The following is a 19,128-nucleotide window of genomic DNA, read 5'->3' as shown; positions in this document are numbered from 1 at the left end:
TTTGTATGATCTGATTTGTGTGATTTGAGCACTGTATGAACGAATGGGCCTTGATTAGCCAGTCGTCCAAATATGGGAACACATGTATTTGCTGCCTTCTTATGTGTGCAGCGACTACCGCTAGACATTTGGTAAAGACTCTTGGTGCGGTTGTTAATCCGAAAGGCAGTACCTTGAATTGGTAATGTATTCCTTTGAATACAAACCTTAGGTATTTCCTGTGCGATGGGTGTATTGGTATATGGAAATAAGCATCCTTGAGGTCTAAAGTTGCCATGTAGTCGTGTAGTTTTAGCAATGGCAATACTTCTTGTAGTGTGACCATGTGGAAGTGGTCTGATTTGATGAAAGTATTCACTACTCTGAGGTCTAGGATTGGTCTCAGTGTTTTGTCCTTCTTTGGTATCAGAAAGTACAGTGAGTAAACTCCTGTGTTTATTTGTGTGTTTGGCACTAATTCGATTGCATTCTTTTGCAATAGTGCCTTCACTTCTATTTCCAGGAGATTGGAATGGTGTGTTGTTAAATTTTGTGCTTTTGGTGGTATGTTTGGAGGGAATTGTAGAAATTCTATGCAATAACCATGTTGGATAATTGCTAGAACCCAAGTGTCTGTAGTGATTTCCTCCCATGCTTTGTAATAATGACCTATTCTTCCCCCCACTGGTGTTGTGTGGAGGGGGTGAGTGACATGTGAGTCACTGTTTAGTAGTAGGGGTTTTGGGGCTTTGAAATCTTCCTCTATTTCTAGGGAATTGCCCTCCTCTATATTGTCCCCGAAAACCTCCTCTATACTGTCCCTGGTAACTGGACGGTGTGGCTTGTGAGGTGCTGGCTTGTGTGCTTTGACCCCGAAACCCCCCTCGAAAGGGCGTTTTACGGAATGTGCTGTAATTCCCTCTGCTCTGCGGGGAGTAGAGTGCGCCCATGGCTTTGGCAGTGTCCATATCTTTTTTGAGTTTCTCAATCGCTGTGTCCACTTCTGGACCGAACAGTTCTTTTTCATTAAAAGGCATATTGAGAACTGCTTGTTGAATCTCTGGTTTAAATCCAGACGTTCGGAGCCATGCATGCCTTCTGATAGTTACAGATGTATTAATTGTCCGTGCAGCTGTATCTGCAGCGTCCATGGAGGAGCGGATCTGGTTGTTGGAAATGGTCTGTCCCTCCTCAACCACTTGTTTTGCCCTATTTTGTAAGTCCTTGGGCAGATGTTCAATGAGATGTTGCATCTCGTCCCAGTGGGCTCTGTCATAGCGCGCAAGTAGTGCCTGGGAGTTCGCGATGCGCCACTGGTTTGCAGCTTGTGCTGCGACTCTTTTACCAGCTGCATCGAACTTGCGGCTTTCTTTATCTGGGGGTGGTGCATCTCCAGATGTGTGAGAGTTGGCCCTTTTCCTAGCTGCTCCTACAACGACAGAGTCTGGTGGCAGCTGTGTAGTGATGAAAACCGGGTCTGTAGGAGGCGCCTTATACTTTTTTTCCACCCTTGGTGTGATTGCCCTACTTTTGACCGGCTCCTTAAAGATGTCTTTTGCGTGCCGGAGCATACCAGGGAGCATAGGCAGGCTTTGGTATTAGCTGTGGGTGGAGGAGAGTGTGTTGAATAAGAAATCATCCTCGACCTGTTCTGAGTGGAGGCTTACGTTGTGAAATTGTGCTGCTCTAGCCACCACTTGAGAATACGCGGTGCTGTCTTCTGGTGGAGATGGCTTTGTAGGGTATGCCTCCGGACTGTTATCTGACACTGGGGCGTCGTATAGGTCCCATGCGTCCTGATCTTGGTCACCCTGGCTCATGGTGGTGTGAGCTGAGGAGTGTGATGGAGTTTGTGCTGGTGAGACGTTAATCACGGGCGGAGGAGAGGGTGGTGGGGTAACTCTTTTCACCACTTTTGGTTGTGGTGTCTGTTCAGTCTGGAACTCCAACCTTCTCTTTAACCTAATGGGGGGAAGGGTGCTTATTTTTCCTGTCCCCTGCTGTATGAAGATACGCTTTTGCGTATGGTCCACATCAGTTGCTTGTAGCTCTTCCTCAAACCTATGCTTCTGCATTTGGGAGGTTAGCGAGTGCTCTTCTGTATAAGAGCCTGAAGCTGGGTCGCTTGCAGTTTGTTTCGGCATCGAAACCCTGTCTGCGTGTTTTTTCGGCTCCGAGGTGACTTTTTTCTTTTTCGGGGCCGAAACCTCTCGGCGTCGATCTGTTTCGGTGCCGCTGTCTCGGCGTCGAGCCGTGTCCACACCGGCATCTCGGTGTCGAGGCTTGTCTCCAGCACTTTCTCGGTCCCGAGAAGGCTGCGTGCCGGTGTCTCGACCGGAGTCGGACGATCTCGGCACTGTTTGGGCCTTTTTCGGTGCCGACGGTCGGTCACCGAATTTATGGGTCGAGCCATGGCCTGGTGGCAGTGGCGTCCCCTGGGCCTTGTAAATGTTCCTCTGAGTGGATTTCGACGTCTTACTCACGGTTTGTGTATCGTCGAATCCTTCGGAGTCTGAGTCTTGGATCGAGAAGGTACCTTCCTCTTCCTGTTCCTCGAACTCCCGTTGGGCTGTCGGTGCGGACGCCATCTGAAGTCTTCTGGCTCGACGGTCTCGGAGTGTTTTTCGGGACCGGAACGCACGACAGGCCTCGCAGGTGTCTTCGCTGTGCTCAGGTGACAGGCACAGGTTGCAGACCAAGTGTTGGTCTGTGTAGGGGTATTTATTGTGGCATTTGGGGCAGAAACGGAACGGGGTCCGTTCCATCGGCGTTCTTCAGCACGCGGTCGGGCCGACCAGGCCCCGACGGAGGATCGAAAAACTACCCCGAAGGGCACCGGAGCTCTTCGATCTTCGATGCGGTGTGGAATCTAAGTACGCCGATCCCGAACGCAACAATACCGACGAAAATCTTCCGAAATTAGCTAATTTTCCGTTCCGAAACTCGGAGCGACAGGAACACGTCCGAACCCGATGGCGGAAAAAAAACAATCGAAGATGGAGTCGACGCCCATGCGCAATGGAAACAAAAGGAGGAGTCACTCGGTCCCGTGACTCGAAAGACTTCTTCGAAGAAAAACAACTTGTAACACTCCGGCCAAACACCAGATGGCGAGCTATTGCAGAACATGCGTATCTACAGCGACAGATGCCATCGAACATTTAATTCCTTCAGCTCATATTCTAGTGGAGTAGCCATATTGATAAAGAAAGCCATCTGTTTCAAAATTATGAGTATGAATGCAAATGTACGAGGTGGAATACTGATGGCTGCAGGAATACTGCATGACGCCCATGTCACCCTGATTAATACTTGTGATCCTAATGTTGACTCCCAAGAGTTATTGGGAGTTGTGGTTTGTAGGCAATGGGAAGCACTGATTATATGGGTTGGGGATTTTAACTTGACTCTACCACCGCAGGCAGACAGTGACAACCAGAACGGGGTGGAACACTCACAATCTGCTAAATGTCTGCGGATAGACCCTGTGATGTTTGGGGTGTCAAAACAGAGCCTACTCTTATTAAGTGTCAGGACCAGAGGCAAGAATTAAGCTCAACTTTCTCCCTTTATTTTATCTCCAGCAGAATTCAACATGTAACAAACTACCTTTCCAAACAACCCACAGGAAATGAACTACAAACGTTTTAACCAATCAGCAGTCCCCCAGTCCATCATAATGGCCCTCTCCTTCTGTCCCTTCCTTTTTCTTTCCTGTTCCAGGAGGCAAATAGGTGCTTTTTCATATTCTATTTTGTGAGACTTAACTCTGTGTGTCTAATGTTGTAATTTGTGCAGGTTTGTGATTTGTGCATAGATCTGTTGTGCTGCTGCAGGAAATGTGCCTTGGCGCTCCTTTTGTGGCCAGCTTTCATGCTATCTGTAATGCCGGGGACCACACACGTGCGGTAAGCAAATCAGCGTGCTAGAGGGTGCACTTGCGAGTTAGGCATGTTATGCGCCTCTCCCTACTCTGCGGGTGCTGTGCCTTCCAAATGCATCCTTTGAAGGGCCGTCATCACTTGGGAGCCTGTGCCTTTGTAATCCTCATCCCTGGGGAAGCCTGTACTCCCTATGGGGTAAGTTGCATTTATTTCTTGCACTGTTGAAGCTGCATGACGCCCGTCAATGAACAGGTCTGTACTGGTCAATTTCCTTTTTCTGAGCAATGCATGACTGTGCTTTATTTCCAGACAGTTGGGGGCCCGGCACAGACCATCATAAATGTACCCTTTGATACCACATAGGGTTTTGGAGGTCCAAGGGCAAGACCCATTGCGCTTTACCTAGCACACCTTAAAGTTAACTGGTGCCGTCTAGTATCACAATCACAGCACTACACTACACAGTGCTTACATATACATAAGTTCCTTTGAGTTACATTTACGAATGGAGCCGAATATGTTGAGGAGGAGTCCCATTCTGTTCTACCTCTGGATGAGGAATTTTTGTGAGGCCTTAGATGCCTCAATACACGAGGCAGTAACCTCTGTGGTTGTGTCATTAGAACAGTGCTTGCTTCAGATCGCTTACTCTTGCCCCTGTGCCTTTGAATATTTCGGTTGGCACACCCCAGTCCTGGTGTCCCAATACTGCGCCTTCCGTGACTACCCTGCGCCCACACCCAAGCGCCAGGCTGACATGGAGATGGATTCAAGCACTTTTGAGAGGCTCAAAGAGGCTTTCTTGTCCAGAGAAGCACATCCCCTTCTGGCCTTGATGAAGACTCACAGGCGCTTTCGGGCCTGCGCCAGATGACCTCCCCCCCCCCAACTTTTTGGATTGAGATAATGACAACTTCCTTTGGGATTCTAATGATGTAGCAGGCCCCTCCAGGCCATGGCATCCAACTCCTACACCTACCCCCTCACATGATGGCCCAGAGGGTCAATCCGATACGTTGGATCCAGACAACCTCATGTACCCTAGGTCAGCAAAGTGGGCTCCCTCCACCAAGATAGCTAACTATGTGGCAGAGTACTTCTGCAAACCCCTTGAGAAAGAGGTGCGTGCCTGCTTCCGGGCTGAATGCCCGCGTCCTTCCCTGGCGGACAAGGTAGCTCTCATTCAGACATCGACCCTCAAACGGCCATCTTTTTGGCTAAGTATGTCCATGACCCCAAAAAGGGTGTAGATAGGAACTGGAGATCCTGCCAGGACAAACATCTGGACGTCTTAGGGCCCCCCTGACAAAGCTCCTTGACCTGGTAGGAGGCAAAATTCTCCAGTAACCCGGTCTCCCCAGAGTCCCTGTCTAGGTGGCACAGCACACCATAATCTTTCTGGGGAATGTGAACTGCGCAGAAACGCAGCATTCCCTTTTAATAAAGGTCGATCCCAAGCTGGGAGGCCTAGATTCCAATGAATTGGGGGCAGTGGCCCAAGGGGGACTGTGTGGAGATCCATTTATAAAAGAATTAGGCAAATTTGTTGTAACATTCACATCCCTTGATAAGGTTCAAGCCTCAATTAAGAAAATATATCACCCTCAAATTTTTGTCAGGGTCGGTGGGGGCAGGGGGGCATACAGGCCGCATCTACACACAAGCACCCCGAAAAGGCCAAGGCTATCGCAAAAAACAGTGGCAAGACCAGTCCCGCCTAGGGGAAATTTTCCCATCCAGGAGCGGCCAGAGAGGTCGCAGCAGAGGTTCCTCCAGCTGCCAATTTTAAGGAAACCAATCAAGTGAGTGTTTACCTTTCTTCCTGACAAAAGGTAGGAGGTCGGTTATCATTGTTACTCCACAACTGGGTAAAAAATTGACCTCGGATTCGTAGGTCTTACTGACGTTTCAGGGTTTCCACACAGAGTTATATAGTTCCCCAATACAACATTGCCGCCCGTGACCACTAGTTTTCTCCGAGGTCCAGTATGCTCTGGTAGACCATGAGGTAAAGGACCTGTTGCGCAAAGGCGCTATCATCCCATCTTCTCTCTACTCAAGGTTTTCTCTGCTACATCTTTTTGGTGGAAAAATGGGATGGAGGTCAACGTCTGGTGGTCAACCTCAGGAAATTCAATGGGTGGCAGGTTTACTGCCACATCAAGATGGAAGGCATCCATCTGCTGCAGGAACTGCTGCAAATGGAAGCCTGGATGGTTTGCCGTGATCTCAAAGACGTGTAACTTGCCGGTCCCCATCTTCGCACCACATCACAGATTTCTGCAGTTCATATGGCACGGTCAAGTATTTGAGTTCCAAGCTCTACCCTTCAGCCTTTCTATGCCACTGTGGTGCTTCGTCAAGGTGCTCAAGCCAATGATGAAGTTCCTGCAGGCCCAGGGTTATCTATTTAGACGACCTTCTCCTCATGAATCAGCGTCTGTCCAGTTTGCAGGATCAGCTGCAGACGAAAATCTACCTGTTGGAAAGCTTGGGTTTCATCATAAACAACCAGAAATCCCTCGACCACATCCCAAAAAAATGACCTTTCAGTGTTTCGTCATCGATTGCACAGAAAGAACCCTTAGTCTGTCCTTGTGAAAGATGGCAAAAGTTCGAAGAGAACTGACTCACACTCTCTCCTACCCGTCGACCTCGCTGCTCCAGGTGGCTTGGATGGTAGGACTATCATACGCCACACAAGCCGGTCCAATGCTGGATCATAGAAAGGGTGAATTGTTGTATTCTCCTAAAGTTGGACAATACGTCAACAGTTCGCTATATCAATCACCTGGGAGGTCCCCGATCAAAACTTCTGTCGGACTCTGGATGTTTTGCCCCTCCAACAACATATTGGTCACAGCACAGTACCTCCCAGGAGTCTCCAACGAGATAGCGGACCGGTGTTCGAGGGAATGGTCTGTATGAGTTTGTGGCAACTGGATCTGCAAATCTTCAAACAGATCAATGAGCGGGGGACCTTTTTGCATCATGCCTAGATCACCAGTTGGAAACCGGATCCTCTGGCAACAAGAGTGTTCCTACAAGACTTGTCAGGGGAGCAGGGTTACGCCTTCCAACCCTTCGCGATGATCAAGAGATTGTCAACTCAGGTGCAGCATCAACAGGCCTGGGTAGTCCTCATCACGCCGTGTGGTTTCCAGTTCTTCTGGAACTTTCTTGGGATTTTCCAATCCGTCCCACGCTCCAGATCTCCTTTGAGATCCTCTATGGAATCCTCACCTGTTAATCCTTCAGGATCGGTTACCCCTCATGGCATGGAGGATTAGTGAAAGATGGAATCCCTGGACGTTCAGAAGAAGTTGAAAGGATGCTGGCTGCAGCATGGGCCAATAGTACCACCAAGCAATTTAAATCAGCATGGTCAAGACGGGTTTGTTGGTGTGTACAAAAACGTTGTAATCTCCTGGTGGCTGACACTGTTCAGATCCTGAATTTCTTGGCCTCCCTGGCTTTGCAAGGTCTGGCCTATAGGGCAGTGAATACCGTTAGGCTGGTTATCTTGCTAGGTCACATTCCAGTTCAGGATTATCCGGTAGGGGAACATCCGTTGGTCTGTAAATTGATGAGGCGCATCCGCAGCGCCTTATCACTAGGACCCAGCTATTCTGCATTATGGGACGCTAATCATGTCTTACGGCTCTTTAAATCTTGGCCACAAAATTATTTTCTCTCTCAGAAGCAGTTATCTGGCAAACTAGTTATGTTATTATGCCTGGTTTCTTGCCGCAGGGTCTCGGATGTCTGCACTTGACAGGTGGGGTGTTCATCCCAAAAGGAGTGACGTTATTCATCTCAAATAGGACAAAATCCAATTACCGGGTGATCTCCTATCCAACATTTGATATATCGTCTAAGTAGTGCGGTATCTAAAGACCTATGAGATTATGACAGAGGAGTTTGGACCTCTGGAGGAGAGACAGTTATTGATATACCTCAAGAAGCCTTTCAAGGCGATGTCCTCTCAAACACTTGCACGATGGTTCCGTTGGATTATGCAAGAAGCAGGCACTGATGTGCCGCAATTTGCCGCTCACACTGTGACAGGTCCATGGCTTCGAAGGCATTCATCTTGGGTGCCCAAATGAAGGATATCCCTCGTGCTGTTGATTGGTCTTTGGACTCCATGTTCAAACGGTTTTCCTTTCATGGTTTCTTTGGTGGTGGACAAGTTTTGAATGAAAAATTCTGTACAATTCGTAAAGGAAACTTTCAATTTTATTAAGGACACAGTGGCGAGGATTATTCCTACCCATTGTTTCTGAGAACACTGCCCACCCTTCTGTGACAATGCTCAAATCAATATTTCTTCAGTTAATGAGCATTGTTCATCGTATGGTATAAGTATTCAGGTTTTTCGTTGTTTGAGACTGGGATTATGCTTCATGCTATAATCATTTTTTCATCAAATAATGAGGTCAAGGATGTTTTACTGTGATATCTTGTGTACTGCATTGCTTGTTCTCAGGTCCTTCAGGATATAGATCTCAGTGCATTTTATTTTTCAGGCTCTGACAACACCAAAGGAAAAAAGAAAATTACGGGAAATACAGCATGTCGCAGGAACAAAAGAGGAAGGGATCATAGAAGAAGCTCATTATAATGGACTAAGGGACTGCTCATTGGTTCAAAGGGCCATATGTACCAACAAATTTTCCCATAGACACAGAATGGGTAAAACCCTTTTCTACATCTGGCCCAAAGTTCTTTTCCCGTGGGTTGTTGGGAAAGGTAGCTTGTTACATGGTGAAGTCTGCTGCAGATAAAATAAAAGGAGAACGTTAAGGGTAATTCTTGTTTCCGTGTCCTTAACAGAATTTCAACTCTCCTTAATGAATGGCAGGAAAGTTTTCATTATTCCACATTCCATGACAAGTACTCCTGCCCAGAATTTTGGCTTGCATTGTTAGAGGTCCTACCTTAGATTACTGATGTAATATACTATCTGAGCATGGTCCTGTACTATTACCCCTTAAGACCACAGAGCCTAGGTGTCGCACTAGCCTGTGGTGCTTCCCATCAGGAGCCCTTCGGGATGGTGTGTTCAGTACAAAGATGTGGACAGCGATAGTAGGATTGTATGATATTAATGTAGAAGCAGTATCCTTGCTGCTACGGTACGGGAAACATTTAAAGGGCTCTTTAGCGTGTGCGCTACTGCCAATCACCTAGGAGTATAAAGGGTGATGCGAACACAACTGGAGAAACTAAAGCGAACAGAGATAGAAGATAAGTATGCTAAAGTACATGACTCCAAGATTCTTGAAGCACTGAACGCGAATTAAGTTCCTAGGTAGGGAAATGAGTGCTGGGAAACATGGCAAAGAGGAAAAGCCCAGTAAAAAAACAAGCATGGCTGCTAAAACATCATAATGAACGCACAGTGGTCCATACCCTAAAAACTGACTTTCGTGAACTGGTTGTGGAAAAAGACAATATCCTTTGTGCATTTAAGTGACACTATGTAGACTTATACTCATGCAAAGCCACCATAAACCCTATTGAAGCAGAACACTACTTAAATAGCGTAGACAGGGATAGAAGACAATACCTGTACCTACTTGCAGGAACCTATTGGTGTACAAGAAATCATAGTAGCATGCCAGGCAGTCAGGGCATGGGTGCCGATGAACTCACAGCTGAGCTTTACAAAGAATATAAGTCTATCTTGGCCCCAAGGTAGGCAGACAAGTATCAGCAGGCTGTAGACAGATATGTTCCTGTGCAGTATTAGAGACAGGTTCATTACTGCCATATTAAAACCCAGGAATAATTATCAGCACTATAAATCCATAGACTACTCTAACTAATGATCTTAGAAGGCATTTGACTCTAGAGTGGTCCTTTTTATTTGCAGTTCTGTGCAGGATGGAGAAAAACCCTTAACATCATAAATCTCATCAAATTATTATATACTGCACCCACTGCCTGCGTATGCACAAATGGGTACTTATCGGAATTCTTTCCAGTTCTAAGAGGTCCCCTTCCTGCCCACTCCTTTCTGCTCTGTCTAGCAAACCACTTGGGACCTGGCTGTGGACAAACCACCAGAGCATTACATACCCAATAAAGCACGTTTTGCTATTGCTCTTCTAAGCAAACAGCATGCTTTTTGATAATGACCCAGACCCTAGTCTTCAATCAATCAATCAGGATTTATAAAGCATGGCTAACCACCCAATAGGGTATCCAGGTGCTTGCAGGTCCCAGAGGCTTATCAGAACATCCAGGTCTTGAGGGCCCTTCAGAATTCCAGAAGTGAGGTGGTGGTCTAGAGGTGTGTGGGGAGACTGTCCCATGTTTATGCTGCAATGCGAGAGAAGGATCGTCCTCCATCTCTGCTTCTGTAGATGCAGGGAGTATGGACAAGTTAAAGGGAGGCAGAGCATAGTCTTCTCGATGGTTGGTGGAAGTTCGGGCGGTGGTTAATATACGCGGATCCTTGATTGTGTAGAGCCTTGTGTGCGTGGGTCAGCAGCTTGAATTGGAATCTCTTCTGTACGGGGAGCCAGTGGAGTTGCTGAGGTGGGGTGTGATGTGGGTTAGTCAGGGAAGGCCGAGGATGAGTCTGACCACGGCGTTCTGTATGGTCCGAAGTCTCTGTAGAAGGTGCGCGGCAATTCCTATGTAGAGGGCTTTGCTGTAGTCCATTCGGCTAGTGATGAGGGCCTGTGTCTGGTGTGTAGAGGTAGCCACTTGAAAATCTTATGTAGCATGCACAAAGTGAGGAAACAGGCAGAGGAGATGGCGTTGATCTGCGATTTCATGGTGAGCTTGTTGTTAATGATGATTCCAAAGTTTCTGGGGTGGTCGGAGGGAGTGGGTGTGGGTCCTAGGTCTGATGGCCACCATGAGTCGTTCCATGTGTTGCTGCTATTGCAAAAGATCAGTATTTGCATCTTATCTGTGTTCAGCTGCAGGCAGTTGTTCTTTATCCAATCGGCGACGCTTGTCATGCATCTGTGGAAGCTGGTTCTGGTGGTGAAGAAGTCGTCTATGAGCCCTACTAAGAGACATGGAAGCCTTTCGGGAGTGTACATTATTGGGGGGAAATCAGTGACACAGCCAAAAGACCTCATGTAGAACATCGAATCAGATGGTGTGAGGATTCAGTTCAATATTTGAGTATGTTCATAAGCCAAGACAAACGGGTACTGGTTCAGGATAACTATGGCCCTGAAATGACGAAACTACCAGAGCTGATAGATAAATAGATTAATAATGCTGCTGCTGTTGATGGCAGGTGGGGGTTGCCTTATTAGAAGTTACTGTGTCTCAAAACATTTTATACTTGTTCAAGAATAACTTACACTATTAAGTAAAAGTTATTACCATGCTGCGCTTGTTGCTGCTAAAACTAATGTGGAGAGGTAAAAACCCTAGACTAAAATGGGATAATCTTACTTTGCTATATGAGAGGGGCAGCTTTGCAGTCCCAGATCTAAAACGATAGTACCATACTGTGCAGTCCCATTATGCGATATTCTGGTGCGACCAGAAGAGGACTCCTCCCTCCTCCCACCCCCACTGAGGGGGCTCTAGCTATTATAAGAAAAGTGGACACTATGACTGCAGTAAAGCCTTCCAAACCTATTCAACTGATACAGGATCTCTTGCCTATGTCTTCGAGTTTGTCTTCAAGTGTGATGTTTTGGTCCAGAAGTGAGAGTATTACTTCTTCCACAATATCCTCTGTCCTAGTTAATTTATATCTTGTTGGATATCTTGCTTTAGATCATCATGTAAAGGAGATAACTTATCTGTTAGTCCCTGACAAATATTGCAATTGGATCTGTCCTTGTTCAGAGTTGTGTCAGACAACCTGGTCAGATCCTCTCCATCAGAATTTGAGGGGCAGAAATCTTCTGCAGTGTTGACTTCCTCTCTTCCCCTTCCAGGCATGTGGGTCTATGTTTCAGCACAATAAAAGTAGCTTACACACTACTGGTTTGCACAAGTGGTTTCATCGGTGAACCATATCACAAACTCTTCTGAAGTGCAATAACCTCTGTAGTGAGTGGCTCAGTTTCTTACAGTCTTTTAGTTTCTATGTTCATGGGTTATTGGTGATCTCATCATTACAGTGGCTAGGGTTAAAAGAGTGTGTTAGTGGTGCGGTAGCCTGGACTTACCTCTGCTACCATAAAGTGTGTGCTTCAGCTACGTTATGGAGAACAGGTCAATAAAAGTGAAGAAGGAAAGGAGGGAAGGAAACAGTGCAACTGTGTAAAGCAGTGGTTACCAACATTTTGACTTCTGTGGTCCCCCACTTTATCAATACCTGAACCCAGGGACCCCCACTGAATTATTACTGGCATCTGGGGACCCCCTGAGTCATTACTGAAAGCTGGGGACCTAATTTGTTAAAATTGTTAACTTTTCTAAGCAGTCACTGACCCCTTGAGGAGTCTTTGCGGGCCCCCAGGCGTCCCCAGACCAAAGGTCAGGAATCACTGGTGTAAAGGTTAGAGTGTGATACTGTGAGGAATTCAGAGATTCTAAATATGTGAGTGGATGTATTAGTGGTGCCTATTGAGCAACTTACAGAAAAGTGTGACACACTGGTGTTTTCACAAAATGTCAATTAAAAGGATTGTGAGTCTGAATGCATGAATAAGTGACAACATGAATGTAAACAATTTGATGGTGATAGTAAGGTGATTTGTGGTAGCAATATAGATGAGATACAGCATTACCTTTCCCAAATCCTTTCTTCTGAATGTTTCCCTTCTCAGGCTCCAAATCCAAGCTCTGGCCCTACACCTGCTTTCTTTACCTGCATATATCCTAGCAGATATTCGAAATTTCTACCGTTATGAGAAATGCGTTTGTGTTATGTTCAATATGCACTGATTTGAATGGACTCTTAGAAGGGCATTATTTTATGTATGCATTGTGTAGAGCGATACTAGCCAAAAGGCAGCAGGGTCAGATCACATTGTGGTGCATTTTACCTACCTTCTAAATAGGAGCAGGGTTGGGCAATTCTGATGGAAGGAGATCCAGATCGTGGGTGCATACACAGAAATGACATTTTTTTGTTTTTTTACACTTCTTTGTCCCCAGTCTGATTGTGTACAGGCGTGCAGAGAGCAACCAGAGATGGTAAGCATATCAGTGAGATAGGTCCCAACCATCTTTGATCTCTCCAGTGTCCTTCAATAGGAAAGAAAGTCAGTGTTGGTGCAATTTTAAGGCCTTTTACCCCACAACAAAAAGAAATATGATGTCAGTTTACAACACATGACCTCAAAGAAAGGCCTTGCTAAAAATGGGCCAAAGTAGGACTTTTAAAGGGAAATATAAGCAGTCTAACAAAATATATGTTCACCTGCGGCTCTGAAAATCCATCAACTGAATTGCAGGAGAGCAGCAAAAAAGGATTACAAGATATTTTTTTTAGAAATGTAAAGAATGCTTTACTTTACTACTGAAGGAGTTTTCCTTAGTGTGCCACTGAAAGTCAAACATAAGCACTGGTAAAGAAACAGATCTGGGTTCACTTGTTAACATATGCAAGTTAAGGACAGAGTGAGATAATCGAGAAGGACCCAGTAGGAAAAGACAAGAGAACAAATGTTGTCCTTCTACAATAAGGAGGTACAAGAAGTAGAGCACATTTCCTTGATGTGCAAATTATGTCTCAAAATTTTTCTGGAAACACTGCATCTTACTGAAATGCGGCACCTCTTACAAGTACTGCCAAAATAGATGTCAATACACAAACACTAATCATGAAGCAATAGTAATGATGTGGCCTCCATCAATTGCTAGCTACAGAAACAACTAACAATTCACTTATCCCACAAACAAATTACTATTTAGGCAGAAGTAGCTTACTCAGTGCCTATTCTACATGGAGTAATACTAATGGTGAGGATAAAAGAGCAGAATCACATTTGTTGGTGCTCTAGCCATTTGTGCCCATTTGTAACAATGTTCAAACGGGTTTGTGTGTTAGTTTTCAACACTGTACGGTGTGTTCAAGCTTAGATAGAACAAAACAGACGTTTTCATCAGCTTTACACTACTGTGAGCCCTCATACCTGCTTCTTCACCCCACTCTTCCTCATCGTCCTCATCAGCTTTGCGCTTTTCTCCACCTTTTGTTGGCTTTTTTGACTTTTTGAAGGCCTTTTTTTCAGCACGAGTTTTTTTCCTCTGCTCTGTTTTTTCTTCCTCCTGCTTAGCCAGAGCCGCTTCTTTAGCTGCAGCCTGCAAAGTGAAGGGTTCGGCATAATTAGCTACGAATAGGAGTATAGACTTTTCTCATTACAATGTGCAACACTTACAGTTTTAAACCAATAAGTGTATGTTCAGCTAAAATGTTTCTAAGCAGCTAATTACCTATATGGTTCTTTTATTACAATAAAGGATCTGTATGTATTTTAAACATGTATCCATACCAATAGGAGGAAATATGGTTAGCTACTGTAAAAGCCCCATTAAATACTGCTAAATCCTCTAAAGAGCAGACTCTCTTAATTTTGGAAAGCAATGATATCAGGTGATTCAGAACTTCGAGAGCCCTGGGACATTTTGATCCTGTAGACCTGCCAAGAAAAGAGTGGCTACTCAAAGAGTTATCTCCAGCCTCTCCAGACCAGTGAGAGAAAATAGCACTGGACCTATGCTGTGCCTGAGCTAAACTGCAGCACCAGCACTGACCTCTACTTCAAGCTCTGGAGGCTTACATTTAATTCGATTTAACTTGACATTTGACTGCAAAGGAAGTAATCAGCCGGAGCATGAGGTTTACAATAATTACAACTCTAAAGAAAAGAGTAACCATGAGATTTGCATCTTAAATTATTTATTTTCAACTAAGACTGGATTTTCTTCCATATCTCATTCTGACTATAACTACTTCAATTCAGTGCACCAGAAGCAAAAGGAACCACAGTGGATTTTGGAAGCAATGCGTAAAACCAAAAAAAGGCTGGTGGTTACGTAATTGAGACTTGTAAACGATACGAGCTGTTGACTGTTCCCAAGTTAAATATGATCATTTCACACAACCTTACCTTTGTTCTCTGTTCGTTTACCCGGGATAATCTTGCTTCTGTTTTCTGGACAGCATTATCCCAATCACCCAAGGAACCTTAAGAAAAAAATAATAGACATGGAATTTTTAGGAATATTAGTACATGTAAGTATGAGTAACTCAAAAGGTTTAAATATCTATTGATTAAAAATGTATTTATTGTATCTTTCAATTGAATAACCTTGAGGAGATATTCAATATAAACAGACAAACACACACACTCACACATCAATAATTCGAGTCTGTCCCTCCAGGTTCATTCGACTACCGCCAATCAGGACATTTAAGGCAAATGTCATTGAAGCACACAAAGTCAATATATGTAAAAAGGAATATGACAGAAAACATATTTTTAACTGCAATTCAGTTGTTCAGAATAGTTAAACTGGAAATTTTTAAATTAATATAAAAGATCAGTTCTGAAGCCTGCTTATGAAGAAAATCAAGCCCTTGCTAGGGGACTGCGAGTCTTCGTAAAGCAAGTACCTGTGAGACTACAGAAGTGGAAACATAATCAGCACTTTTGTAGGCTACTTTTTTCCCCTTCACAAAAAGCCACACAATCTTGATAAAACAACTTGAAACCCACAGAACAACCTGAAAATGCAGAATTTAGTAGATGTCACTACAGTTATTAAAGTGGATTGAATCAGCATACAGTAAACTCTTAGAAAACACATTAATTAGCATTCATTTATTTGCATTTTATTTTAATGAAATAACCTCTGATGGGCTGATGGGGAGGACTGTAAAATAATCATGAAATTTTAAGCAGAGGACAGATCCTATGTCATCCTTCAGAAGAGAAGACCTTCTCACGCCCTTAGAATACCACCCACTCTTTGGCAAAAGAGATAAGTGCAATTCCTATTTACATATCAGAAGAACAAATTACGTACCTTTGGTAATGCTCTTTCTGGTGGAAACTATCAAGCCACAGATTAATCACCTTAGAATTCTCCCCAGGCACTAGATTGGATCCGGAAGCTTTCTCAAGAATGTCCTTCTGTGTCACTATGTGGCACAGTGTGGCTCTGTAACTGCTCAGAAGTAACAAGTGGACCAGTATATATAGGTATCACCTCTGCGCTGATGTCAGTTTCTTGGTTGACTCTTTCTGCACCCACACATGTGGCGAGTGAAACAATTGTAGGGAGTAGTTCCCGATTCCTAACTTGGGACCTATTAATACGTTAAAAAGAGGCATCTCTCAGAATCGGGAGGTGGAAGGCCAATGAATCAGTGGTTAGATAGAGTGTCCACCACAAAGAGTGTTAGTGAAGGCAAGTAACTTGTTCTTCAGATGGATACTTCTAACTGCAGATTGCCCATCTTATAATAGATACCAAAGCAGTATCTCCACAAGGTGTAGGGTCTGTGAAGAGCACTCGGACCAAAAGACCAAACAGGCAAAATGTCCTTCCGGGGATCAAGATGTCAAGGCAGTAGTGTTTAGTGATCATGTGCACCAACGCACACACAGTGATAGTAGCCTTGGACCTAGTGAAATGGGCACTCATACCTTTGAGGGGCTACTTCTTGGCCAGTGCATAACAGAGCTTGGTACAGAGGACTATCCACCTCAAGCAGAATCCTCTTTTGCACAGTCTACCCCACAACAATCTGACCATTCACACAGTGTTTCTAGGTATAATCAATATACATGCTTAAAATCCTTTTGGGGTTCAGCCGATGAAGGTTCTCCTCCTCTTTCAAGGGGTGAGAAGAGGAAGAATGCTGGCAATGAAATGGACTGCACAAAGTGGAATCGAGTCACAACAGGTTATTTACACAATGCTGGTTGGTCTGGCAAACATAGAAATTCAGAAAGGGACAAGAAATAACCTTTAACAGTGCCCACTGCAAAGCCATGTTGGACCAAAGACAAAACAAACAGGAAAACATCTGATAGACTGGCTTGTGACGGGACTATCTTATGAACTCTACACCATGCCACACATCTGTCTTAGTGTCCGGCATAAATGGACTTTGTGGAACAGCATCTGGCAACAAGGATGACATCCATCACTTCCAGCGGCAGAACATAATTAAGTGCCCACCATCCTATCTCCACACATGGGAGGTCTAGACTGCGCAGCTCAGGTAAAGGACCTGCCCAGCTGCTCAGAAAGGAGGTCCTCTCAAAGTGGGAGCTTGATCAGTTGACAGACACTCATACTCAGAAGTTACAGGTACGAGAGTCTCCTGGCCCAATCCATAGCCACTAAATGACTGGAGCCAATTCATTCCAGATCTCTCTTTTGTTTTTAAACTCAGGAGAGTCCAGGGTTGAGAAGATATATAGGAGTGCCATGTCCCAGTCCAGTCGGTACGCATCTCCTAGCAAGTATTGCTGCAGAAACTCCCATGAGCAGAACCTTTGACACTGCAAGTTCTTGACGGTGGTGTAAAAATCTAGCCAGCGTTCTCTCCAATGTTGGAAGAGACCCTGCACTACCTTGTGATATAGACTACATTTTTGATCTGCCAGACGTCGCCGGCTGAGCTTATCTGCCCCAGCCTGCAGATAGACAGATCATCTACCAGATAGAGCATAACCAAAGGTAAGTAACATGTTTATCAGATAGAGACTTCTAGCTGCAGATTTCTTACCTTAGAATAGATACAATCAATTCCTTCCTGGAGGTGGGTCTGTGAAAATGCTGTGCACTAAAAGGTCCTGGAGGACCAAACAGGCAAAATGTCTGTCTCGAAGGACCTGACTGTCCAGACAGTAGTGCTTGGGGAACCTGTGCAGATAAATCCACATGCTGCCTGACAGATGACCAGGACTGGAACTCTGCATGCTAATGCAGTGCTTGCATCCTTAGGTCTGGTACAATGAACACGCAAACCCTCAGGGGATTGCTTGTTGGTCAACGTGTAGCAGATTCTAATGAAGTACGTCTTTCACTCCTTTTGTGGCCTCGTCTTTACCCGCCCAGCCACCATGGCACGCAGTACCCCCAGATCCCATGGGTCGGGCAGTCAGGGGTCTAGCCAGTCCATCACCCACCAGCAGGGGGCCATGGAAAGGCCCAAGGAGCTGGCCCTAGCTTTGTTATCGTTGTAGCGCTCTAGAACTGAGTATGCCTTGTCTTCGCAGAGGCGGCAGCCATCAAAGGGCATGTCCATAAGCAAAGCCTGGACATCCCCTGAAAAGTCAGTCGTGGCACCACAAGGCCACCAATGAAGAAACTGCTCTGCTTAGCAAGTCGTTAGTGTCCAGCCCACATCCAATTGAGAACCTGGCTGTATCTCTTCCTGTTTGCCATAGCTTGGGATAGTACGGCCCTGGCCTTCTCCGGGACCAAGGGCAGCTCCTGCGCAACCAAATCTCAAAGTACAAAGCAGTAATGGCCCAAAAGTTGTCCAACGTCTTGGAGCCCCTATCCGGTGGGGTGGGTAGAGTATGTGTCAGGATTTACACAGAAAGTGGAAGCAAGGACCACCAAGTTCTCCAGGGTTGGGTGTTGTGTGAGCAATTTGGGGTTCCCTAGGGCAAGGCTATGGCATCGGGCAATCGTCCTATTCACAGGAGCGCCTCTGCGGGGTTTGGACCAGATCCCAAGTAAGGGCTTCATTATATGGATGAAGCAGTTCTGTGGGGGTCACTCCCAGTTGAACCACCTCTATCAAGATGTTACTCTTGACTGCCACTGAAGGCAGGTCAAGGTCCAGGACCTGGACCTCTCTTCCCACCACCATAGCACAAGATGCTCCCTCCCCATAACATCATAGGAGGGGATGCCATGCCAGACTCTAGGGAGGTGTCCAGTCCACTAGCGTCAGCCAATTCCTCCACCAGTCTATGTTGAGGTCTAGTGCTGGATTCCTCAGGGTATAGTGGCCCCTCTCAATCTTCCCCAAGTTCAAGCCTGTAGGAATTGTGCTCTGGTCTGGAAGGCAAGGCACCAATCTGCACCAGAGTTGGCGTAGAGTGATGTTCCTCAGCTCAGTGTCAGAATTGGAGATGAGAATGTAGATGGTGGCCCGCTGCTACCGAGAGCACCAACATCGGGACCAGCGTTGGGGAAGCTTGAGGTGGTATGACAAGCACCAGTCCTGGTTCATCTGTGGATCCAAGGGATCCAACTGGCACTGAGGGGCGGACCTGCCAGTGGGGAACCAGTAGAAGCCCCTCCCAAACCCACTGGGCCCAAAGGCATGCCAGATATGAAGTGCATGGCCTAACAAAAT

The 19,128-nt window shown here is 45.6% G+C and overlaps 1 protein-coding gene across 2 annotated transcripts in view; it reads right to left on the bottom strand.

The window, feature by feature from the left end:
• The window catches only part of SART3 (spliceosome associated factor 3, U4/U6 recycling protein), a 485,355-nt gene that overhangs the window by 218,619 nt on the left and 247,608 nt on the right, over positions 1-19,128 (bottom strand). For both annotated transcript variants that reach the window (XM_069214788.1, XM_069214787.1), the window contains exons 14-15: positions 14,909-14,985; positions 13,931-14,099 (exon numbers count right to left, since the gene is read on the bottom strand). In XM_069214788.1, coding sequence (XP_069070889.1) covers positions 13,931-14,099; positions 14,909-14,985 — 246 coding nt within the window. The remainder of the gene's footprint in view (positions 1-13,930; positions 14,100-14,908; positions 14,986-19,128) is intronic.

Source organism: Pleurodeles waltl, chromosome 11 (assembly GCF_031143425.1).
Source record: "Pleurodeles waltl isolate 20211129_DDA chromosome 11, aPleWal1.hap1.20221129, whole genome shotgun sequence".
Classification (NCBI taxonomy): Eukaryota; Metazoa; Chordata; class Amphibia; order Caudata; family Salamandridae; genus Pleurodeles; species Pleurodeles waltl.
The sequence above is the reverse complement of the archived record's forward strand: the minus strand, read 5'-3'. Positions and strand labels throughout refer to the sequence as shown.